General features: G+C 43.5%; 1 protein-coding gene across 1 annotated transcript in view; it reads right to left on the bottom strand.

Annotated features, from left to right (window-relative positions):
* LOC138648212 (uncharacterized) overlaps positions 1 to 27,324 on the bottom strand; it is a 100,594-nt gene that overhangs the window by 31,863 nt on the left and 41,407 nt on the right. The window contains exons 10-15 of the mRNA XM_069737735.1: positions 25,609 to 25,663; positions 21,673 to 21,739; positions 21,359 to 21,569; positions 18,530 to 18,581; positions 18,339 to 18,405; positions 1,981 to 2,237 (exon numbers count right to left, since the gene is read on the bottom strand). Of these exons, the coding sequence (XP_069593836.1) occupies positions 1,981 to 2,237; positions 18,339 to 18,405; positions 18,530 to 18,581; positions 21,359 to 21,569; positions 21,673 to 21,739; positions 25,609 to 25,663 (709 nt within the window). The remainder of the gene's footprint in view (positions 1 to 1,980; positions 2,238 to 18,338; positions 18,406 to 18,529; positions 18,582 to 21,358; positions 21,570 to 21,672; positions 21,740 to 25,608; positions 25,664 to 27,324) is intronic.

Genomic DNA, 27,324 nt, shown 5'->3' with positions numbered 1-27,324 from the left:
GACCGATTCTTGGCGCAGGAGACACATGCCCGAATATAGTCCCCGACATCACGGGCCATATGCGGCCACCAGTACATCCTCGCCAGAAGCTCAGATGTCCTCTTGGTCCCAAAATGTCCACCCACTCTGGACAAGTGAGCCCAAGAGAGAACCTCCGGTCGCAAATTAGATGGAACGAAAGTCTTGCCTGGGGGCACAGACTCTAGCAAAACCGGAGCCACAGTTCTCAGGCTCTCTGAAGGGACAATAAGCCGAGGCTCCTCCTCTTCCTCCTCTGAGAACACTAAGGAGCGAGAGAGAGCATCGGCACAAGTGTTCCTCTCCCTAGAGAGAAAATGGAGGGTAAAGTGGAACCGGGAGAAAAGCAGGAACCATCTGGCCTGGCGAGAGTTTAGCTGCTGGGCGATTTGCAAATACACCAAATGTTTGTGGTCGGTGAAAACTTGGAAGGGAAAGCGAGCCTCCTCCGGGAGGTGTCTCCACTCTGAAAAGGCCAACTTCATGGCTAGCAACTCCCTATCCCCAATGGAATAATTCCTCTCTGCCGGTGTGAAGGTCTTGGAGAAAAAGAAGCAAGGATGCTTCCGACATTGAGCATCCTTCTGTAAGAAGACTGCTCCAGCACCGACGGATGAGGCATCCACCTCCATGATAAATAGTTTATCAACATCGGGGCAATGTAAAATGGGAGCGCCAGTGAAGTGTTACTTGATAGAGAGGAAGGCCTTGGAGACCTCCTCCGACCACAATTTGGGATTAGCTCCCTTCTTGGTGAGGGCAACCAAGAAAGCTACCAAAGTTGAGAAGTGGGGAATGAACTGGTGATAATAGTTGATGAACCCCATAAAGCGCTGCACCGCTTTGAGAGAATGAGGTTCCTGCCAGTCCATCACAGCCTGTAGCTCTGCGGGATCCATAGCCAATCCTTAAGCTGATATGATATAGTCCATAAAAGGCAAAGACTCCTGCTCAAACACACAATTCTCCAACTTGGCATAGAGGGAGTTTGCCCGTAGTAGTTTGAAGACTTTGCAAACATCTCTCCGGTGGGAGCCTATATCTGGAGAGTAGATGAGAATATCATCCAGATAGACTACAACCAAGGTGGAGAGCATATCCAGGAAGATATCATTCACAAAGTCTTGGAAAACGGCTGTGGCATTAGAGAGCCCGAAGGGCATCACCAGGTATTCATGTTGCCCATCCCTGTTGTTAAAAGCCGCCTTCCATTCGTCTCCCTCACGGATGAGAAGCAGGTTGAAAGCACCCCGCAGATCTAGTTTAGTAAATACCCTTACTCTCCAAAGCCTATCAAAGAGCTCAGATATCAGGGACAGTGGGTACTTATTCTTAAAGGTGATGGTGTTAAGACCCCTATAGTCTATGCATGGACATAGTTCTCCGTTCTTCTTCTGCACGAAGAAGAACCCAGCCCCTGCGGGTGACACTGACTTCCCTTCAATAGGTTCACAGTTGAGAGTGGAATTTTGCTCCACCCACACGCTTATTAGAGGCAGAGCGTGGCTGTGTGTCACAGCCATTATCTGCCAGGTATGGAGTTGGCTAAGCCTGTTCATGACTTATGCAGTTACATGTACGACAGATGTTCAGGAAGGTTTAAAAAAATAAATGGCTTATCCGTCTTACAAGCCAGGAAGCACACTTTCTTTCACACACAAGCATTGGTTTCTGGATTTTTCTTCAGTAGCATATCAGGACAGAAGAATATTAAATGTTCAATGTGTGAAAAACACTGCAAGCACACATAGCCTGATGTCATGAGCTTGATCTCTGTCTGCTGCAATCTTCAGCAGTGTATGAAATGGCACCTTGCTTTTTTTGATCCTCCTATATCAAATTGCAAAAAAATGATTTCTCTGAGACATACTCATCTCCAATCTTCATATATTACCTTCAAACATTTGATACTTAAATGATAAAAATAGACTAAATGGAGAAAATATGATAACCAATGCTTACTCTCCAGAAGGCTCTCTAATACTCATTGCAGTTAATGAACAGGATCCGTCTATCTTTTTCTCGTGTAAAGTTGTCACTTGAGTATTTTTTTTGTGGAATACAAATGATTCTGCCCAAGAGCCATATTTGCTACTTTTCACTCCATTTTTTTCAGATTCTTTGTAACTTGATTGACCGGGAACTTTTTCTACTAAAACTCGCCCTCCTTCATTTCCTATTGCCCCATAATGTATAGCAGATTGACAAATAGCTGAATCCTAATAAAAAAAAAAAGAAATAGAAAAGAAAATTATTTTTTGGGTGATGCTTAGTCAAATACATAAATTAATTTATCTAGCTCATAAATATTACATGTGTATACACTATATATATTTACATACATGGATGAATAAAGACTACAGTTTTTTTTCATTATATCATGTGTGTATATATTCATACAGAATATATAGATATAATATGTATATTTACACACGTGGTCAAAATTTTTGGTATCCCTCATTTAATGATAGAAAAACCCACAATGGTCACAGAAATAGCTTGAGGCTGACAAAAGTAATAATAAATTACAAATCTATGAAAATGAGCAAATGAAAGACATACTTTGCTTTTCAATGATGTTTCTGCAGAATAAAAAAAACCTCATGAAATAGGCCTGGACAGAAATGATATTTCCCTTAACTTAATAATTTGCTGCACAACCTTTTGAGGGAATCACTGCAATCAAACGATTCCTGTAACTGTTAATGAGACTCCTGCACTTCTCAACAGGTATTTTGGCCCACTCCTCAAGAGCAAACTGCTCCAGTTGTCTTGTGTTTGAAGGTTGCCTTTTCCTGATGGCATGTTTCAGCTCTTTCCAAAGATGCTCAATAGGATTTAAAAGATCCAAATCAGTGGTTGGGACAAAGGATAGTCCTTTGCTTAGTACACCCATCTCCAATTCAGTAAATTGTCTTGACGATAAATTTATGACCTGTGTGGATCTGGTGGGTTGGGGTTGTTTTGTGGATTCAGACGATTTCTCAATGGGTAGCTGTGATCTAAAAAATGTCCTCTGTAGTTAGCATGTTTGTCAGAGCCCCTTTGTCTCACACTGCCCCGTCCTCTATATTTCCCTCGTTGTGCTCGCTTTTGATTTTCAAAGTTTGAGGTTTCAGTATCTGTTGAGGAAAAGTCGGTCACAGTTGGTTTAGTGGTTTTCGTAGGAAAGAAGTATGCCTCATTGTCCTTAAAGGCTTGTGAGTCACACATAAATTGTTTATGTTTTTTGTCCTTATGGTGGAATTTATATTTTTCCAATGTTTTATGCAAATGCAGTTCCTTAGATGCAAATTCAGGTTTACTGGGAAATTTATTTGTGACCTCAATCTGTTCTTTTAGCAGTTCTGTGAGTTTAACTAAATTATTACATTCCTCATCCAAAAGTAATTACATAAGTCTGAGTAAGCAACTTGTTGCTTCCTTCTCCCACCTGGTCAATAAATCAGAGTTTTTATATCTCAGTCATGGTATCAATGTGATTATCAGATGTCTTGGAACTATACCTGCTTTAATATAATATTCCAATCCTTGTACCTCCCACCAAAATGAGATCTGATTTTTATACTCTCCTGAGTTCTAAAAATGTTGAATTGAACGATGGTGTGTACTTTTTTTCAGTAAACTGTCTATCTGAAAAAATATCTTTCACTTTCTAATTGTAATCAGATACTGTCGGTATAGCGATGTTGAGATTAAAACTTAACTTTTAATATATAAGTAAAGTTATATGCACATCACCGTTTCCAGACAACAGGTGGGTGTATATACCTGGGGAGCATTGGAGCACGTTGCATTGCATAGAAGTGATGCGTATGGCGTCCATGGTGTCGGATATGCAACTCATGTGTTTCACAGGGAGGTACTGATGTAAATTACTCACCTCCTGCCACATGTTACAGGCGCTTGCTTCCATGGTGCCGGATATGCAGCCCTTGCGGTCCATGGGGAGGAAGTGTTGTAAATGACACACCCCCCAACACACAGGCACTTGACACTATTTCTTTTGAGCATGCGCCCTTGTGAGCAGGTTGCGGGATGCAGTGACGGACAGGAGACAGAGCAAGGGTTAACGTATTTACTTTAACAACTATGTACTCCACGCAGGGAGGTAAACAGTTCAACAGGGGTAATGTGGGCAATATGAAATAGAGGGTATGCAGGTTAGGGGTAATGCAGGTTACAATGCAGGTTACAATAGCAGTAAAATTTCTTAGGTGCAACTTATCTGATCAGACAGCTTCCAGGCTCTAGAGACCACAAAACAAGCAATGGTGCCAACAACGGTCAGTGCGGAGTTGATCCGGTGTAGTCTTGAAGATAACGTCAAGCTGGGTCCTGGCGGCTGTGGTTATTCTCTGATGTCCTCTTTGGGATCCTTAGTCCAAAGGTAGCTGTGGAGGGGTAAGGCACAGACTACAGCGCTGTTGGGGCCCAACGTGGCCCGAAAAATATGCACCGGAAGGTCAGGGTACGGTTCACGATCACACACCCAATGCTTCTTAGGCTATACGCGCGCAACAGTCATGGGCAAGGGGAGTTTGGCACCTTGCTCTGAGGGGGGTCAACGGGTGAACAGCAAGTCTCTGCTCACAGTCTCTGTGGGTGACAGTGGGGATAAATGGGCGTTGACCTGCGCTGCTAAGGTGCTAGAAGGAAAGAGTACTCACCTCCCCCTGCTGCACGCTGTCTGTTGCCGCCAAGTCTAACTATTTCCACGTGCGCTTTTTCTTTTTATCCTAGACACGCCCCCTGCTGCCAAGTGCAAATGCTGGTCCAACTGTTCCGAACCCAGTGCAAGGAAGGTACCCCCAGCCTGGTACTTCTGCTTACACCCTCATAAGCGGAAATTATGCACAAGGCGTCTGGGACCGGGGTATCCCTTCATTTAAAAGGAGCCTGCACAATTAGGTCATACACAGGAGGTGAAGGTACAGACCTCCTTTCTAGTCTACTGGATCCCCTGATGAGCCCCAGTGAGGGATGAAATGCGTTGGGCGGTGGTCTCCTGTCCTGTTAGGATCCCCCACACTGCCCTTAAGAATGGATGCTTAATGGAGCAATAAATCATCTCTGTGCTCTGACAGGCTTCATAAATGGTTGATACCTTACAACATGGACTAAGATTGAACCTTGGGTGAGATAGCTCCATTCTTTATGTACAGGAGTCCATGAATGCATGCATGCAATATGGATATAGCACACTCACCTTTGGTTTCTAAGTAGCTGCAGATCTCTAACTTTTGATTTGTGTTTTATTCTGCCCCATCAGAATCCACAATAGTCCTCCTGCTACATGTATTTATTAAGGACAACAGAGGAACTTCATCCGGTGGACTGTTGGTTGATGCAGACTAGATAAAGTAACCAATTGGTTCCTTCATACAGAAATTTTGGGTGCACATATTTTAGGGGCAAACGGTCCACATGATCCACTGGTTGTTAGTATAGCAGCTACTTTGTTTGGTGCATATCATTTACCTACTGTTTTATTACCTAATAATTTCCACACAGTCATGACTTCTTTGGCCTCATATGATCTGAAAAGGCAATCTAGGGGGTATTTCTAGGACCCCTCTGAATGCCCTTTGGCTGTAGTGTTAGTACCAAGTAGCTAGCTTTAATTTTAGCTACCTGGTTTGGCTTTCAGGTTGTTATATGCTGTGTGACTTTTAATCCTTTCATATTTCACGTATGATTTCATATATATTGAAGAGAAAATCTCTCTTAGCAGAAGAATTCATCCACTATAAGTTCATGCTCAAAACCTATAACTCTGCCCTTTATCTGGCCAAACAATCCTACTTCACCACCCTCATCACCTCACTATCCAACAACCCAAAACAACTTTTTGAAACCTTAAACTCCCTTCTGAAACCTAAAGTACAGTAAGGCCCCCATCACCAATCTCAGTTGTGAGGATCTGGCCACTTATTTCCTAGAAAAAATCAACATCCATCAGGATATCTCATCCCAATCTCCTCAGTGCCTGGATCCCCTTCCCTGCCGCACCTCAAGCTCACTAGACATCTTTGAGCCTGTTTCAGAAGAACTTTCCAAGCTCCTTGCTTCTGCTCGGCCTACAACCTGCAACAGTGACCCCATTCCTTCACATTTCCTGCAGTGGTCACCACTCACCTGACTAAAATATTTAACCTCTCTCTATCTTCAGGTATCTTTCCCTCCTCATTTAAACATGCCATCATAACCCCTTTACTCAGCGTCGGACTGGAGCACCTTGGGCCCACCAGAGAAAATCATTCTTGGGGCCCACTATGTAGCTACAAAGAAATAGATACAAGACCACCAATTGTGCTGTAAAAAGCGCTAATATCAGGGTATAATATAAGGTAGTTCACGTCTTAATTATGCAGCAAGGGTTGGGGTAGACCCCTCACAGAATACAATTTAGCCCCCTCATAAAATATAATGCAGTCCCCTCTCATAGAATATGATGCAGCACCCCACAAAATATAATGAAACCCCCTCAGGTATAACGCAGTCCCCACTATAGAATATAATGTAGCACCCTCATAGGGTATAATGCAGCCTCCCTCATATAGTATAATGCAGCCACCACAGAATATAATGTAGTCAACTGAGAGAATGCAGCCCCACCACAGAATATAATGCAGTCCCACCATAGAGTATACTGGAGCCCCCTCACATAGTATGATGTAGCCCCCCATAATATAATGTAGTCCCCTGAGAATAATGCAGTCCCCCCACAGAATATAATGTAGCCCCTTCATAAAGTATAATGCAGCCCCTCTCCACCCCATCATTGTCCTCATCACCATCTCCATCATTGTCTTCTCCCCCACCACCCCTATCATTTTCCCCCACCACCTCCATCACTGCCCATTCCACCACCTGCATCATTGCCTCCTCCCCACCATCATTATCCCTTTCATCACCTCCATCATCACCTCCATCATTGTCTCCCCCCACCACCATCAGTGCCCATTTCATCACCTCCTTCACAGCCTCCCACCATTGCCCATCACCTCCATCATTGCCTCCCCCACCACCATTGCCCATCACCTCCATCATTGCCTCCCCCACCACCATTGTCCATTTCATCACCTCCATCAACACCTCCATCATTGCCTCCCCACCATCATTGCCCATCACCTCCATCATTGCCCCCCCTCACTATCGTTGCTCATCACCTCCATCATTGCCTCCCCCACCACCATCATTGCCCATCACCTCCATCATTGCCTCCCCACCACCACCATCATTGCCCATCACCTCCATCATTGTCTTCCCCCACCTCCATCATTGTCTCCCCTCACCATCATCATTGCTCATCATCTCCATCATTGTCTCCCCACCATCATCATTGCCCATCACCTCCATCATTGCCTCCCCCACCACCATCATTGCCCATCACCTCCATCACTGCCTCCCCCACCACCATCATTGCCCATTTCATCACCTCCATCACTGCCTCCCACCACCACCATTGCCCACCACCTCCATCATTGCCTCCCCACCACCATCATTGCCCATCACATCCATCATTGCCTCACCCACCACCATCATTGCCAATTTCATCACCTCCATCACTGCCTCCCATCACCACCATTGCCCATCACCTACATCATTGCCTCCCCACCACCATCATTGCCCATCACCTCCATCATTGCCTCCCCACCACCACCATTATTGCCCATCACCTCCATCATTGCCTCCCCACCACCACCATCATTGCCCATCACCTCCATCATTGTCTTCCCCCCACCTCCATCATTGTCTCCCCCGCCATCATCATTGCCCATCACCTCCATCATTGTCTTCCCCACCATCATCATTGCCCATCACCTCCATCATTGCCTCTCCCACCACCATCATTGCCCATCATCTCCATCATTGCCTCCCCACCACCACCATCATTGCCCATCACCTCCATCATTGTCTTCCCCCCACATCCATCATTGTCTCCCCCACCATCATCATTGCCCATCACCTCCATCATTGTCTTCCCCCACCACCATCATTGCCCATCACCTCCATCATTGCCTCCCCACCACCACCATCATTGCCCATCACCTCCATCAGTCTTCCTCCCACCTCCATCATTGTCTCCCCCGCCATCATCATTGCCCATCACCTCCATCATTGTCTTTTCCACCATCATCATTGCCCATCACCTCCATCATTGCCTCTCCCATCACCATCATTGCCCATCACCTCCATCATTGCCTCCCCACCACCACCATCATTGCCCATCACCTCCATCATTGTCTTCCCCCCACCTCCATCATTGCCCATCACCTCCATCATTGCCTCTCCCATCACCATCATTGCCCATCACCTCCATCATTGCCTCCCCACCACCACCATCATTGCCCATCACCTCCATCATTGTCTCCCCCCACCACCATCATTGTCCATCACCTCCATCATTGTTTCCCCCCACCAATATCATTGTCCTTCACCACACACACACACAGCTCACCGCAGCAGCAGCTCATCACACACACACTCTCACACACACACTCTCACACTCACACACACGACAGCTCACCTCCCCGCAGCAGCTCATCACACACACACTCTCACACTCACACACACCACAGCTCACCTCCCCGCAGCAGCAGCTCATCACACACACACACACACACACTCTCACACACTCTCACACTCACACACACGCACACACACTCACACACACACCACAGCTCACCTCCCCACAGCAGAGGCTCATCCCAGCAGCCTCTTCCTCGCTGGATTCCTGTAAGCTTTCTGACTGAGACAGCAGCACGCTGGATGATGACGTCATCCAGCTGGGCTGTCTTAGACAGGAAGCACGATGCCGGGAGGTGAGCTGCTATGTGAGTCTGTATGCCTGCGTGTGTGTATGTGTGCGGTGTGGTGCTGTGTGTGTGTGTGTGTGCGGTACTTTGTGAGTGTGTGTGTGTGGTGCGGCTTTACATACGGCAGTGTTATCTGCACCCTGCGGCTAACGCTGCCCGCTATTGAAGAGAAATGGTATTTACGCCTCTCCACGCCCAATGGGGCATGGGGAAGTGTGAATATTCATTTTGCTTTAGCAGCAGGGAGAGGATCCTGCCTCCAGCTGCAGCTACGGGCACAGGGCAGGCCCCCTTGACTCAGGGGCCCTATAGCCACTGGCAAGGGGCCCCTGGAGCAGTGGGGGCCCTAGGCAGCTGCTGGCCAGTAAGCCAGCAGGAGTCAGTGTCTGGGCCAACCAGAGAATCCTCCGGTTCTCCAGTGGGCCAGTCCTAGCCTGCCTTTACTTAAAAAGCCATCCCTGGACCAGAACTGCACTGCTAACTACAGACCTGTCTCTAACCTTTTCTTCATCTCTAAACTCCTGGAACGCTTGGTCCACTCACGTCTAATCCGCTATATCTCGGAAAACTCTCTTCTCGACCCCTTACAATCTGGTTTCCGCTCTTTACACTCCACTGAAACTGCCCTCACTAAAGTCTCTAATGATCTAATAACAGCTAAATCCAAAGGTCATTGCTCTCTGCTCATTCTCCTGGATCTCTCTGCCACATTTGACATTGTGGATCACCAGCTCCTTCTCACTATGCTCCGCTTCATAGGACTCAAAGACACAGCCCTCTCCTGGTTCTCCTCCTACCTCTCTGACTGCTCCTTTACTGTATCTTTTGCCGGCTCCTCTTCCTCTCCTCGTCCCCTTACTATCAGGGTTCCGCAGGGCTCAGTCCTAGGCCCCCTCCTCTTCTCTCTATACACGGCCCTATTGGACAAACAATCAGCAGATTTGGGTTCCAGGATCATCTCTATGCTGATGACACCCAATTATACACTTCTTCCCCTGACATCACCCCTACCCTAATTAAAAATACCAATGATTGTCTGTCTGCTGTCTCTAACATCATGTCCTCCCTCTATCTGAAACTAAATCTCTCCAAAACGGAACTTCTTGTGTTTCTCTCTTCTACTAACCTCACTCTACCCAACATTAAAATTACCCTGGAGGGTTCAACCATAACTCCCAAGCAGCATGCCCGTTGTCTTGGGGTCATATTTGACACCGAACTTTCCTTTACTCCTTATATCCGATCACTCACTCGCTCTTGTCACCTGCATCTTAAAAATATCTCCAGAATCCGACCTTTTCTCACCTTTGAAACTGCTAAGACTCTTAGGGTACCGTCACACAGTGCAATTTTCATCGCTACGACGGTACGATCCGTGACGCTCCAGCGTCGTAACAATATCGCTCCAGCGTCGTAGACTGCTGTCACACTTTGCAATCTACGACGCTGGAGCGATAATTTCATGACGTATGTGCGATGTAGAAGCCGTTGGTTACTATGCGCACATCGTATACGATATATGTTACACCATGCAATCATGCCGCCACAGCGGGACACTAGACGACGAAAGAAAGTTTCAAACGATCTGCTACGACGTACGATTCTCAGCGGGGTCCCTGATCGCAGGAGCGTGTCAGACATTGCGATATCGCTCGAACGTCACAGATATATCGCTCGAACGTCACGAATCGTGCCGTCGTAGCGATCAAAATTTCACTGTGTGACGGTACCCTTACTGTCGCTCTTAATCATTCTCGTCTGGACTACTGCAACTCTTTTCTGATCGGTCTCCCTCTTACCAAACTTTCTCCTCTCCAATTCATCTTCAATGCGGCAGCCAGGGTCATATTTCTGTCCAGCCGCTTCACTGATGCCTCCATCTTGTGCCAGTCATTACACTGGCTACCCATTCGCTACAGGGTCCAGTATAAACTCATCTCTGTCACCCACAAAGCTCTCCACAGTTCTGCACTGCCTTATATCTCCTCTCTCATCTCTGTCTATTGCCCTACACATGCCCTCCATTCTACAAATGACCTAAGACTAACATCCCCCATAATCCGAACCTCGCACCTCCGTCTCCAAGACTTCTCTCGTGCTGTGCCAGCTCTCTGGAATGCACTTCCCCAGACGATCAGACTGATACCTAGCCCCGACCTATTCAAGCGTGCTTTAAAAACCCATCTCTTCAAACAAGCCTACCACATCAACTACTCAGTAAACTAACTTTGCCCTGTTCCCTCCTTCCAAATATTATGAATCTGCACCCTACTATTCATCTGTCTCCACACGCTCCATGCACATGATAATTGCACTTGATACTTGACTATTGCACTTAAACACAAAGGCTGATGACCGGATCATGCAGCTTTATATGAAAATCCCTATTTATTATAATTGCCAGACCTGAAATAACAAGCACTTTTTACCTATTGTGTCCCCCCATTTGCTTGTAGATTGTAAGCTTGCGAGCAGGGACCTCACTCCTAATGTCACTGTTTAAATTGTCTTAACTTGTATTGAATTTGTCTGTACATGTCCCCACTTAATTGTAAAGTGCTGTGGAATATGTTGGCGCTATATAAATAAAAATTATTATTATAAAAAATATTATTAATCCTTTACTTATATATTAAAAGTTATGTTTTAATCCCAACATCGCTATACCTACCTAGTGTGGACGGGTGCCAAGTCCTGCTGGAGAGTGAAATGTCCATCCCCAAAAAGCTTGTTGGCAGATGGAAGCATGAAGTGATCTAAAATTTCCTGGAAGCTGGCTGCACTGACTTTGGTATTGATAAAACACAGTGGAACTACACCAGCAGATGACATGGTTCCCCAAACCATCACTGATTTTGGAAACTTCACACTAGACCTCAAGCAGTTTGGATTGTGTGCCTCTCCACTCTTCTTCCAGACTCTGGGACCTTGATTTCCAAATTAAATGCAAAATTTAATTTCAACTGAAAAAAATAGGTAAGACGCTTCTGGTGTTGTTTATTGGTCATGAGTAGCTTGACACAAGGAATGCGACACTTGTAGCCCATGTCCTGGATACGTTTGTGTGTGGTGGCTCTTGAAGGAATGACTCCAGCAGCAGTCCACTCCTTGTGAATTTCCCAAACATTTTTGAATTACCTTTTTTAACTATACTTTCAAGGCTGCAGTTATCCTGGCTGCTTCTGCACCTTTTTCTATCACACTTTTTCCTTCCACTCAACTTTCCATTAATATGCTTGGATACAGCACTCTGTGCTGTGAGCAGCCAGCTTCTTTTGCAATGACCTTTTGTGGCTTACCCTCCTTGTGGAATGTGTCAATTACTGCCTTCGGGACATCTGTCAAGTCAACAATCTTCCTCATGATTGTGAAGCTTACTGAAACAGACTAAGGGACCTTTTTAAACACTTAGGAAGCCTTTGCAGGTGTTTTTTTTGTTAATTATTCTAATTTACTGAGATAATGACTTTTGGGTTTCATTGGCTGTAAGCCATAATCATCAACATTAACAGAAATACACTGTGCTCCAAATTATTATGCAAATAATATTTCCTCATATTTTCTCTAAATTACCTATCTGAATTACAGTCATTGCTATTTTCCAGCCATTTACTATTCTAGTATAATTGCAATGTTTTGGAACAAACTGTCTATGAAAACAGTATATTTAAAAAAAAAAAAATAAACACTCAAAATGCATGTTCCAAATTATTATGCACAGCAGAGTGTTCAACCTTTTTTTATTTAATTTTGAACAAAAAAATGGTCAATTGTGAAGTTATAAGCATTATCAGCTTATTACAAAATGATATCAAACAGTTTTCAAGTGAAAACTTTATTCTAGGTGATGTTACATTTGCACATAGGACCCCTTGTTCGAAAGAAGCTTCTGAACTCTCTCGTCCATTGAATTTGTCAGTTTTTGGATGGTTTCTGCTTCAATTGTTTTGCATGTGGACAGAATACCCTCTCAGAGCTGTTGCTTAGATGTTAACTGCCTCCCGCCATCATAGACACTCCTTCTTTTGATGATGCTCCATAGGTTCTCAATGAGGTTGAGGTCAGGGGAAGATGGTGGCCACACCATAAGTTTGTCTCTTTTATGTCCATAGCAGCCAGAGATGCAGATGTCCAAAAACAGAAAAAAGAGACGCACTACCAGCTGGTGCTATCACCTAATGAAAAAGACTCAGATACCAAGAAGCAAAATAGGATATCGAGTGATCACGCTGAATTAAGTCCAAGTCACCGCTGCATGCCAAAGACGACGGCCGTTTTGCGCAGTTGCGCTTCCACGGGTCAAGACACGTGGAAGCGCAACTGCGCGAAACGGCCGTCGTCTTTGGAAGCCCGTTTTTTCCTGCCTGTCCTGCATTTGACATTTTGTCAGAATAAAGTTTAGATTTTATCTGGATGGTGAGTGCCCGCTTTTCTTCTTTGTATGCTGCAGAGATGCAGATGTGTTTTTTGCAGCATGAGACGGTGCATTATCATGCATGAAAATGATCTTGCTGCGGAAAGCACGGTTCTTCCTCTTTAACCATGGCAGGAAGTGTTGTTTTAGAAACTCCACATAGATTATGGAGTTCATCTTTACCCCTTCAGGGATCATAAAGGGGCCGACAATCTCCCTCCCCATGATTCCAGCCCAAAACATTACTCCACCTCCTCCTTGTTGGCGCCTTAGCCGTGTTTTCATGGGGTGTCCATCAACCAGCCATCCTCCACTCCATCCATCTGGACCATCGAGCATTGCACGGCACTCATCGGTGAACAAAACAGTTTGGAAGTCAGTCTTCATGTATTGTTTGGCCCACAGGAGCCGTTTCTGCTTGGGTGCAGTGGATAGAGGTGGATGACAGGATGGCTTACGCACAGCTGCAAACCTCTGAAGGACCCTGCATCTTGTTGTTCTGGGGACGTTGGAGGCACCAGCAGCTTCAAAAACTTGTCTGCTGCTATGACAAAGCAATTTTGCAGCTGCTCTTTTAACCTTACGCAATTGCCTGTTGGAAAGAGTCCTCAATTTTTCCTTATCAGCACGCACACGTGTTTGCTAGGAATCAGCTACATACTTCTTGTGCGATGATCACAATGAAGTGTCTTGGCAATGTTGATTGTAGTCATGCCTTGATCTAAATACTCCACAATTTGTTGCTTCTCAGCAGCCGACACATCATTTTTCTTTCCCATTTTTGGCCAAAAATGTAGACTGCTTAATAATGTGGAACAGCCTTCTTAAGTAGTCTTGCCTTTATTTAGACACGCCTGCCAAACTAATTTGCACAGGTATCTGCAATTGCTTTCAGTGATATAAAGAGCCCTGACACACATCACATCAATGAGTTTAAATGACAAAAGAAAAAATTCTAACCTTATCACTCCTAAACTCTTTGTGCATAATAATTGGGAACATAGTATAAACACTTGCAATAGACCACTCTATATAATACATGAGTTTCACTTTTTGTATTGAAGAACTTTTTGATGATATTCTAATTTATTGAAAAGAAATTGTACATTATATATATATATATATATACACTGTATATATATATATATATATATATATATATATATATATATATATATATATATACACAGTTATATGAAAAAGTTTGGGCACCCCTATTAATCTTAAGCTTAATGTTTTATAAAAATTGTTTTTTGCAACAGCTATTCCAGTTTCATATATCTAATAACTGTTGGACACAGTAATGTTTCTGCCTTGAAATAAGGTTTATTGCACTAACAGAAAATGTGCAATCTGCATTCAAACAAAATTTGACAGGCGCATAAGTATGGGCACCCTTATCATTTTCTTGTTTTAAATACTCCTACCTACTTTTTGCTGACTTACTAAAGTACTTTTTTTGGTTTTCTAACCTCATTGAGCTTTGAACTTCATAGCCAGGTGTATACAATCATGAGAAAAGCTACTTAAAGTGGCCACTTGCAAGTTGTTCTCCTGTTTGAATCTTCTCTGAAGAGTGGCATCATGGGCTCCTCAAAACAACTGTCTAATGATCTGAAAACAAAGATTATTCAACATAGTTGTTCCGGGGAAGGATACAAAAAGCTGTCTCAGAGATTTAACCCGTCAATTTCCACTATGAGGAACATAGTAAGGAAATGGAAGAACACATGTACAGTTCTTGTTAAGGTCAGAAGTGGCAGGCCAAGAAAAACATCAGAGAGGCAGAGAAGAAGAATGGTGAGATCAGTCAAGGACTATCCTCAGACCACCTCCAGAGAGCTGCAGCATCAACTTGCTGCAGATGGTGTCACTGTGCATCGGTCAACTTTACAACGCACTTTGCACAAGGAGAAGCTGTATGGGAGAGTGATGCGAAAGAAGCCGTTTCTGCAAGCACGCCACAAACAGAGTTGGTTGAGGTATGCAAAAGCACATTTGGAGAAGCCAATTTCTTTTTGGAAGAAGGTCCTGTGGACTGATGAAACCAAGATTGAGTTGTTTGGTCATACAAAAAGGCGTTATGCATGGTGGCCAAAAAACACAGCATTCCAAGAAAAACACTTGCTACCCACAGTAAAATTTGGTGGAGGTTCCATCATGCTTTGGGGCTGTGTGGCCAATGCCAGCACCGGGAATCTTGTTAAAATTGGGGGACGCATGGATTCCTCTCAGTATCAGCAGATTCTTGACAATAATATTCATGAATCTGTGACAAAGTTGAAGTTACGCAGGGGATGGATCTTTCAGCAAGACAATGATCCAAAACACCGCTCCAAATCTACTCAGACATTCATGCAGAGGAGCAATTACACTGTTCTGGAATGGCCATCCCAGTCCCCAGACCTGAATATCATTGAACATCTGTGGGATCATTTGAAGAGGGCTGTCCATGCTCGGCGACCATCAAACTTAACTGAACTGGAATTGTTTTGTAAAGAGGAATGGTCAAAAATACCTTCATCCAGGATCCAGGAACTCATTAAAAGCTACAGGAAGCGACTAGAGGCTGTTATTTTTGCAAAAGGAGGATCTACTAAATATTAATGTCACTTTTCTGGTGGGGTGCCCATACTTATGCACCTGTCAAATTTTGTTTGAATGCAGATTGCACATTTTCTGTTAGTACAATAAACCTCATTTCAAGGCAGAAACATTACTGTGTCCAACAGTTATTAGATATATGAAACTGAAATAGCTGTTACAAAAAAAACAATTTTTATAAAACATTAAGCTTAAGATTAATAGGGGTGCCCAAACTTTTTCATATAACTGTATATATATATATATATCTATATATATATATATATATACACACACACATTACAGACCAAAAGTTTGGACACACCTTCTCATTTAAAGATTTTTCTGTATTTTCATGGCTATGAAAATTGTACATTCACACTGAAGGCATCAAAAGTATGAATTAACACATGTGGAAATATATACTTAACATAAAAAAGTGTGAAACAACTGAAATTATGTCTTATATTCTAGGTTCTTCAAAGTAGCCACCTTTTGCTTTGATGACTGCTTTGCACACTCTTGGCATTCTCTTGATGAGCTTCAAGAGGTAGTCACCGGGAATGGTTTTCACTTCACAGGTGTGCCCTGTTAGGTTTAATAAGTGGGATTTCTTGCCTTCTAAATGGGGTTGGGACCATCAGATGTGTTGTGCAGAAGTCTGGTGGACACACAGCTAATAGTCCTACTGAATAGACTGTTAGAATTTGTATTATGGCAAGAAAAAAAGCAGCTAAGTAAAGAAAAACGAGTGGTCATCATTACTTTAAGAAATTAAGGTCAGTCAGTCTGAAAAATTGGGAAAACTTTGAAAGTGTCCCCAAGTGCAGTGGCAAAAACCATCAAGCGCTACAAAGAAACTGGCTCTCATGAGGACCGCCCCAGGAAAGGAAGACCAAGAGTCACCTCTGCTTCTGAGGATAGGTTTATCTGAGTCACCAGCCTCAGAAATCGCAGGTTTACAGCAGCTCAGAATAGAGACCAGGTTAATGAGTTCTAGCAGCAGACATATCTCTACAACAACTGTTAAGAGGAGACTTTGTGCAGCAGGCCTTCGTGGTAACATAGCTGCTAGGAAACCACGGCTAAGGACAGGCAACAAGCAGAAGAGACTTGTTTGGGCTAAAGAACACAAGGAATGGACATTAGAGCAATGGAAATCTGTGCTTTGGTCTGATGCGTCCAAATTTGACATCTTTGGTTCCAACTACCGTGTCTTTCTGCGAAGCAGAAAAGGTGAACGGATGGACTCTACATGCCTGGTTCCCACCGTGAAGCATGGAGGAGGAGGTGTGATGGTGTGGTGGTGCTTTGCTGGTGAAACTGTTGGGGATTTATTCATAATTGAAGGCATACTGAACCAGCATGGCTACCACAGCATCTTGCAGCGGCATGCTATTCCATCCAGTTTGTGTTTAGTTGGACCATCATTTATTTTTCAACAAAAAAATGACCCCAAACACACCTCCAGGCTGTGTAAGGGCTATATGACCAAGAAGGAGAGTGATGGGGTGCTACGCCAGATGACCTGGCCTCCAAAGTCACCAGACCTGAACCCAATCGAGATGGTTTGGCGTGAGCTGGACCGCAGAGTGAAGGCAAAAGGGCCAACAAGTGCTAAGCATCTCTGGGAACTCCTTCAAGATTGTTGGAAGACCATTCCCGGTGACTACCTCTTGAAGCTCATCAAGAGAATGCCAAGAGTGTGCAAAGCAGTCATCAAAGCAAAAGGTGGCTACTTTGAAGAACCTAGAATATAGGACATAATTTCAGTTGTTTCACACTTTTTTGTTAAGTATATAATTCCACATGTGTTAATTCACAGTTTTGAAACAATCTGAACCCACTGGGGAGTGTTGTAATCACAATCATGACTGAAATTACAACACAAAATAAAAGTAAGTGTGGAGTGGGTCAAGTTATTTGACCAAGTCAGATTTAGAAAACCTTATATGGGCTTTTATTTTTGGAAAGATCTGTGAGAAGGTAGTAGGATCTTTCCCTCCAGTCTGGGATTTGCAAGTGGCCCATCGCCATGATTCACATTTAAACCTGCAAGCAAGGGTTGGCTGTGTCAGTTTTGGTTTCATGTGAGCAGAGCTGAAGGTCCTGTGTGTGTTGTGTGCCTGGCTGTATGAGGCTGAGTAGAGACTGGAGCCAGAGACTTGGCAAAGCCGTTACGCACCCAAGATTCATATGGTGGTGCAGGTGCCAGATACTTGGGCAAAGTCATTATCGCACCCGACATTTCTATGGTGGAGCAGGCACCCACGGCACCAAACTGCATATGGACATTCCAGCTGTGAACTGGATGAAAAGTTTTGAGTTTATTTTCTAAGTTGGCAAATAAAGACTTTTTTGATGAACTTACCTGGGTCACTGCTTCATTATTATGCTGGTGTGAAAGTCGCTGCCTTACTATATATATGTTTAATCTTTGCAAAGAGGTGGAAACATTTGAAAGAAAATAAATATTACATGTAACTAATCTAATTTCTTACCCCTTTATAGATCCCAGTTCCCCATACTTTTATTTTTTCCTTCAGACAGCCAGATGGACAGTTTAATCTAAAAAGTAATTAAAAGGCAATCTTTAATAATTTAAATTATATCAATTATAACAATACATAATTTCATGATTTGCAGTCCATGCTTCATTAATGGAGATTAATGTACTTGAACAATTACTTACTCTGTGAGAAGTTCTTTTAAGTCCTGTCCAGTTATTGAGCAAGTTGAGCTTTCTAAAATAAAGAAATAATACTGAGTAAATAAGTTTTAGGTATTTATTTAAAAACAAACATCTTTTTCATATATACTACCATACAGTACTGTTGCTAAAGATACCTATAAAATTGGATCCATCTTTTCTATTAAAGTATGCATTTTCAAATTTCATTTTCAGTTCATCTTATATGTGTTCAGAGCCGTACGTAGAAATCATGGGGTCCCATAGCAGAAGTCCTAATTGGGTCCCCACACCCCACAAAAAAATATTCGGTGAAGTCCCAGAAGCACATATCTCGACACTTTGCAGTCTTTACAAAGTACTAAGATAGGAAACAGGAACACATGGGCTACTTGCACAGTGAACAAGTCTGTATGATTATGTTCACACACCACCAAGAAACCTGAAGACACAAAAGAGAATAGTAAAACCAAAAACACTCAGTTTGAAAAAATGTTGCAGTAATCCGCAAGTGCTAGTAAAAGATGTAAAAAACAGGGTATTTGGTTGATACGTTTTTTGCAAAAAATGTATACTAAGCTGCTCTACCAATCTTCACGGTATACCCTTATCAGAGCAGTCCTAACTAATGTATGCAATCCCTATCTGATGTATTTAAAAACCTGATCATCTGTATATAACCTGTGTGAACAGGGTTCAGAGAGGAAAAATCCATGTGTGCATACAGGGTAGAACAGCTTTTGTGCAGATAGCCCAAGAGGAGTGGTGGAACTCCCCAGTCTTGTAGACACAAGAGAACAATTATGGAAACAGGAACACATGGGCTATCTGCACAAAAGCTGTTCTACCCTGTATGCACACATGGATTTTTCCTCTCTGAACCCTGTTCACACAGGTTATATACAGATGATCAGGTTTTTAAATACATCAGATAGGGATTGCATACATTAGTTAGGACTGCTCTGATAAGGGTATACCGTGAAGATTGGTAGAGCAGCTTAGTATACATTTTTTGCAAAAAACGTATCAACCAAATACCCTGTTTTTTACATCTTTTACTAGCACTTGCGGATTACTGCAACATTTTTTCAAACTGAGTGTTTTTGGTTTTACTATTCTCTTTTGTGTCTTCAGGTTTCTTGGTGGTGTGTGAACATGATCATACAGACTTGTTCACTGTGCAAGTAGCCCATGTGTTCCTGTTTCCATAATTGTTCTCTTGTGTCTACAAGACTGGGGAGTTCCACCACTCCTCTTGGGCTATCTGCACAAAAGCTGTTCTACCCTGTATGCACACATGGATTTTTCCTCTCTGAACCCTGTTCACACAGGTTATATACAGATGATCAGGTTTTTAAATACATCAGATAGGGATTGCATACATTAGTTAGGACTGCTCTGATAAGGGTATACCGTGAAGATTGGTAGAGCAGCTTAGTATACATTTTTTGCAAAAAACGTATCAACCAAATACCCTGTTTTTTACATCTTTTACTAGCACTTGCGGATTACTGCAACATTTTTTCAAACTGAGTGTTTTTGGTTTTACTATTCTCTTTTGTGTCTTCAGGTTTCTTGGTGGTGTGTGAACATGATCATACAGACTTGTTCACTGTGCAAGTAGCCCATGTGTTCCTGTTTCCATAATTGTTCTCTTGTGTCTACAAGATTGGGGAGTTCCACCACTCCTCTTGGGCTATCTGCACAAAAGCTGTTCTACCCTGTATGCACACATGGATTTTTCCTCTCTGAACCCTGTTCACACAGGTTATATACAGATGATCAGGTTTTTAAATACATCAGATAGGGATTGCATACATTAGTTAGGACTGCTCTGATAAGGGTATACCGTGAAGATTGGTAGAGCAGCTTAGTATACATTTTTTGCAAAAAACGTATCAACCAAATACCCTGTTTTTTACATCTTTTACTAGCACTTGCGGATTACTGCAACATTTTTTCAAACTGAGTGTTTTTGGTTTTACTATTCTCTTTTGTGTCTTCAGGTTTCTTGGTGGTGTGTGAACATGATCATACAGACTTGTTCACTGTGCAAGTAGCCCATGTGTTCCTGTTTCCATAATTGTTCTCTTGTGCCTACAAGACTGGGGAGTTCCACCACTCCTCTTGGGCTATCTGCACAAAAGCTGTTCTACCCTGTATGCACACATGGATTTTTCCTCTCTGAACCCTGTTCACACAGGTTATATACAGATGATCAGGTTTTTAAATACATCAGATAGGGATTGCATACATTAGTTAGGACTGCTCTGATAAGGGTATACCGTGAAGATTGGTAGAGCAGCTTAGTATACATTTTTTGCAAAAAACGTATCAACCAAATACCCTGTTTTTTACATCTTTTACTAGCACTTGCGGATTACTGCAACATTTTTTCAAACTGAGTGTTTTTGGTTTTACTATTCTCCTTTGTGTCTTCAAAGTACTAAGATAGTGTCAGCGCAAAATTTAAATGAGGAAAATAAGTTTAAATTATGAAGAAGACCCTACCCACAGTCCCAACCCATAGTGACGCCTCGATGCAAGAAAAGTTAAGGAATCTGAAACGTCTAATGATGATTTACCTAACACCAGGCTGCAGATTTCTACACTGAATATATCTGTTAAATCAGTAAAACAGTGCCATTATGGCCATACTTTCAGTTTAACATGGATAATCCTGATGACAAGTTCTCTTTAAAAAGTTAAATTATCAACAGTATAACTCCATTAAAAATAGCAAAAATTACAGTTGTTTTAAACATAGCTGGGGTTATTTCATTACTAACTCATTTTTTACACTAAACATAAAAATGAATTGTATATGGTTACCTGCAGTTTCTGACGATGTTTCCATAAATGAGCTAAGTGGTCTCCTGACTATAAAGGAAGATAAAGCTTCACCAGAATATTTAGTTGTTATTCCGTTCCTGGTTGATGCATTGTATATTTTCTGCCCAGGTTTCCTCTCTATTACTGCATGCCCTCCAATTTCAGGGGGAAATAATCCTTCAAAAATTGATGCTTGGCATACTGAAGAATCCTAATTTTTTGATTATATGAGAAAAAGAATCCAATTAAATCATGATAGTTCAGCTTTATTAAATACTCATTTCACATATTTTGTTATAAATATGACAACTTACACTGCTATATACATCTGTGCCCCAGAGCATGCTTTTTACTTTGTGACAATTTTCTGGACATATCACTCTATAGAAAAATATAAAACAGTATTGGATAAATAAGAACAGTATAGGCAAAATAATAACAGTTATAATGTAAATATTGGCTCAGTTAAAGCCAAATCCTCGTCCATTGCAAAAAATGCTACAGCAGCCAAACGCAGAGTTAAGGTACCGTCTCACTGAAACGACGCTGCAGCGATACAACAACGATGTCGATCGCTGCAGCGTCGCTGTTTGGTCGCTGGAGAGCTGTCACACAGACAGCTCTCCAGCGACCAACGATCCCGAAGTCCCCTGGTAACCAGGGTAAACATCAGGTTACTAAGCGCAGGGCCACGCTTAGTAACCCGATGTTTACCCTGGTTACCAGCGTAAACGTAAAAAAAAAAACATTACATACTTACATTCCAGTGTCTGTCCTCCGGCGCTCTGCTTTCCTCTGCACTGTCAGCGCCGGTCAGCCGTAAAGCAGAGCGGTGACGTCACCGCTGTGCTTTCTGGCTGGCCGGCGCTGACACAGGATGCAGGAGGAGTGCAGAGAAGCACAGCGTCGGGGACAGACAGCTGAAGGTAAGTATGTAGTGTTTGTTTTTTTACGTTTACGCTGGTAACCAGGGTAAACATCGGGTTACTAAGCGCGGCCCTGCACTTAGTAACCCGATGTTTACCCTGGTTACCAGTGAAGACATCGCTGAATCGGCGTCACACACGCCGATTCAGCGATGTCAGCGGGAGATCCAGCGACGAAATAAAGTTTCAGACGATCTGCTACGACGCACGATTCTCAACGGGGTCCCTGATCGCAGTAGCGTGTCAGACACAGCGAGATTGTAACGATATCGCTGGAACGTCACGGATCGTGCCGTCCTAGCGATCAAAGTGCCACTGTGTGACGGTACCCTTACTTGTGCAAAGATTACCAAAATTCTAAGTATTTAGTCCTTCAATGACCAGGCCTGCCAAAAGGGATGCATAATGATGCTCATTTTTTCATTGGAAGGTCAGCACTGCAGATGATGTTGCAAAAGTAGATACCTGCTTTCACATGTGCATGGCAGGTAAGGAGATCCTCTCCTATTTGTTAAGTCCCCAAGGAAGAAGTGCTAGAGAAATGTTTGTCAGGGTGCGGAGAGTTTGCAGAGGGTATTCTAATTTACTAACTACATAATGTCACTTTCTGTTAGGTACTCTTTTGTTGTTCAATAAATTTGATATGTTGGGTCTTCGGCTTTTTGCATTATACTATGTTCAAAGTACAGTTTTGATGCAAGCATGATCCCTGGCTCACCATTCTTGTCTGTGTCGGTCTTTATGTCTTTTAGATATGAGTATACTTATACACGCGGTTACACCCAACGGTGATGCAAGTGTATTTTTGGACCCAATGTGTCACATAGCTTGTGCCCCTGCCTAGGAAGAGGTGTAGCTAAGCAGCTACCAGGTGTTCACTCAAGCTCCTGATTGTGGAGAAAGACTGGGCTGCAGGTAGCCGCCAAGTACCACTCCTAGGCAGATCCTGGTACTGCAGCTGCTGACCCCAGGGGTCAGGTTTACTGACACAGACTAGGGCCATGTTCAGACACACTGGTCTAGGATACTGAATAAGGGATTGGCTGCGCACGGTCCAGGGACAATATTCAGGCACTGGCTGCACTGGGACTAGGGGACTTTAGGAACAGGATGGGCCACACCAGGAAGGGGGGACTTCAGATTCAGGACTGGCCGCATTAGTATCAGGGGATTTCGGATTCAGGACTGGCCGCACTCGGACCAAGTGACTTCGGACTCAGCACTGGCCGCACCAGGACCAGGGGTTAACATTCAGGCATGGCTGCCCTGGGACCATGGGACAACTTTCAGGCACGGGCTGCACTGATACCAGAGGACAATGTTCAGGTATTGGCCGCACTATGACCAGAGAACTTCAGGAACAGGACTTGACAAACTGAGAGAACCAGGGAACAATGTTCAGGCACTGGTCACACCGGAACCAGGGATTAAGGTTCAGGACACTGGCCAAACCAGGACCAGGGGACCTCACAACTGCACTGCTAGAACACCACACTGACACTACCTAATGACAAAACTTGTTGTTTGGTGACTCAGTAAGGGAGAGGGAGTCTTTTATATTGGATGACTCCCAGAAATAGGCTGAGAGCCATCCAGTGGGTATACTACTTATACTAAATTCCTCTTAGCTACAAGCTGAAGGCATTTACTATATATGGACCCTGCCCCTTTAAGATCAAGGAGCACACACTAGGCGTGTTGCCAGGAGTTGTGGCCTGCACTATAGCAGGAAGCAGGAGCACGCCAGGAAACCACACCATGGGGGTGGGGTGGTGAGTATGCCGGTTTCCCTGCATGGAGGGGGAAGGGGATACCATTCAGGGGCACTGGCCAAAGTGCTACTGTACCCCACTTAGGACCCTTTTCTTTAAACTCACGAGGACTATCTGCAGAGAAGTTGGAGGCCAACACTTCTTCATGGACTCCTCTGACTTCTCTTTAGGATCATGACTTCTTGCCATCTTCACGTCTGCTTCTCTCTATCAAGTCATCCTCAGCATAGGACAAAGCGAGTGTAATACCAGGAACTGGGCATTGGGAAGTCTCTCTCCATTTGTTGAGATCAGCTACTGCCCTAGAGGATTCAAGGACCAACTGGAGTTCCTCTGCCTGGTTGGTGAATAGCAGAAATTTGGCAGATGCCATTGCCTTGACGTTCTCTTCACCACACCACATAGAAACTAAAGATTCCTCCTCAGAATGTGTCTTCAACCTGGTCTCCAAGACGACTTATCCACCCGGTGGGGAGAATTTCCTGGGGGCAGATCATTGATGCAATCATCGGGACTGTGTGGGGACATCGCCTCCGCTTCCCTTTCTTCGGAGACACCAGCACACAGCTGCTCAGTGACTAGCATACCTGGTGGAGAAGATGGCAACATCACTGGTTCGCCTGGATGTATGGGGAGTGGGGACCAAACACCTCTTGTGACTTGTCTCTCCCCAAAGGAGCACCACAATTGGGTCTCCAGACTAGAACTGCCACTTGACTTCTCCGCTCTGGACAACCTATGGGAATATCAGACAACACAGGGAAGGCGATTTTCTTCTCCGTGTATAATGCTCCGATCTGGAACTCAAGTTGTTTTATCATGACTTGACTGTTTCTGAGTAGGACTTGTTCTTCGTTTGATAAAACCCTCATTGGATTCTGGAGTTGTTGGATGAGAATCTGACACCAACTCTTCATGGCTTACAGCACGAACTCTCCTGCCAAACAGAAGCCTCCACTTGCCATGGACGGATACACACTGGGACCAGAGAACCACACTACTGCACTGGTAGAATAGTACCTACCTAATGATTAAACTCAATGCTTGGCAACTCCCTAAGTAAGAAGGAGTCTTTTACACAGGATGCCTCCAAGCAATAGGCTGAAAGCCATCCAGCAAATGTACTATTTATACTAAATGCCTCTCGGCTACAAGCTGAGAGCATTTACTATATACATGCACTGCCCGGTTAAGAGCAGTGGAGCACGCACTACAGCAGGTAGCAGCAGCATGCCGGGAAATCAGCAGCACACCGTGGTGGTAAGTATGCCGGCATCCCTGCATGGAGGAGGAAGGGGACACCATGCAGGTGCGTCGGGCATGGACTTACACACACACAAACACACACACACACATCTCAAAATGATTTAAAGACCAAGACAAACAGAAACGGTATATATGCATATGTCTTATATAAGATTATGATCATTTAAATTTGAACATTTGCTCTGATACAATTCACAATACTGTTTTAGGTATACTAAATGCCTTGTGTAAAAGATTACTGTAATTTAGAACTGTTGCCTAAGTTAGGCTTTAAAGTCTTACTTACTCTGTAACAGGCTCAGTTATTTTATTTGCAGATGTCGTACACTGAATGTTAACTACTATAGAAAGAAAACCACTGATTAATAACAGGTTAACAGCAATTAAAATAAGTTAACATTTAAAACTGAATTACTGAATGTGTATATTTCCTGCTATCATATTATTGTCTATTTATTTTGTAAAATAGATGAGTGTGACACTATGCACTGTAAACAAATTTCAGAAATAGTTTGAGGAGCAGGACAAAAAGGTCCAGGTGTTGGTTTAGCTTTCAAATTTCCCAGATCTCAATCTGAATTATTCTCTGTGGGAAGTACAGGAATAAAAGGAACTGCAGCTTTATATCTTAGTGCCAGATACTTATGAGCAGGGCGAAGGTCAAGTAGCTAAAAGAATTATCTTTTTGGATTATTTTCCTATTGGGCTAAGAGCTTACATGAAGGTAGCTGATAATTACCTGCCTATTCTGCCCTGCGACGACCTTTCCTGGATCAGAATGGTCACGGACCGCTCCTGCCAGCGATTCTCTTTTTTCCGGTGATCAGAAGAGGAAGAACTGCTCTATTGACATGAGGTCAAAGGAAGCAGGAGAATTACTGATTAAGCTGGGAGAGATCGTCTGAGGGCAGAACAGGCAGGTAGTTAGCAGTTACCTGTTGGTAAGTTCTTAGCCCCACAGGAATAAAAACAAAAGTCCTGGATATGCCTTTCACCTGGAAACTTTGCAAATGTTACGCACATGCCCTGGTCCATTTGATTTTCTTGTGTTCCACTTCGGACTTTTCAAGGAGTCTGGTGTGTTCTCATGTAATGAACTTCCTAGGCTTATTTAAGGCTCCCAAGACTCACACCTGTGCCTTGGCATTGCTCTAAGACTGCTAGTAACTCTTTTAATAGTCTGTGCAGTTCCAAAGAACAATCTTCAGAATGTCTCCTGCTTGTCTGTCATTTCCAGTCCTAGGGTCACTTGTCTGTGGTTTCAAGTATTGCTACTTACTTGTCTGCAGGGTCGAGTAACCTTGCTGCGTACCTGCCTGCGATTTCCAGTAGCACTATATACTTGTCTGTGATTTTCATTAACCCTGCTACTGTACATGTCAGTGGAGGACTTTATCTGTTTTTCTACCACTAGTCTTCAGGACTCCTGTTTGTCTGCAGTTTCCAGTAACCTTGCTACCTGTCAGTTTAGGACTTTCCTTATTTGTCTGTGGTTTCCAGTATCAATACCTACTTGCCTGCAGTTTCCAGTATCAATCCGCCTGAAGCTTTTGGGATGTCTTCCTGGCAGTGTATGGCTTCCAGTTACCTACTTGCCTGCAGTTTCCAGTATCAACCTGCCTGCGGTTTCTGGGATATCTTCCTAGATGTCTACAGTTTCCAAGGTATTAGACTTTCTTGTGAATCCAGAGTTTTGTAAAGTGCATAGAGAGAAATAGACCGTCACTATTCAGATGTCAAACGTCTTGGTGTGATCAGATGTGGCTTGCTTGCAGCTGGCAAACTTCGTGCCGAAGAGGTGCTCAACCAGGAAAAAGTGTGAATGTAGTTAGCTGGAGAAGGTGAAGACGCTGGCACTCTGACACATGGAAGGTTCTTAACTGTTACTTCTTTCTGTTACCACATTGAAACAAGGAGCCGGGGAAACAAGGTTCCGTCTTCCTTGATGTCTACAGTTTCCAGGGTATTAGACTTTCTTGTGAATCCAGAGTTTTATCTGCTT

Source organism: Ranitomeya imitator, chromosome 8 (genome assembly GCF_032444005.1).
Source record: "Ranitomeya imitator isolate aRanImi1 chromosome 8, aRanImi1.pri, whole genome shotgun sequence".
NCBI classification, from domain to species: domain Eukaryota; kingdom Metazoa; phylum Chordata; class Amphibia; order Anura; family Dendrobatidae; genus Ranitomeya; species Ranitomeya imitator.
This window is presented reverse-complemented; position numbering and strand designations above follow the sequence as displayed.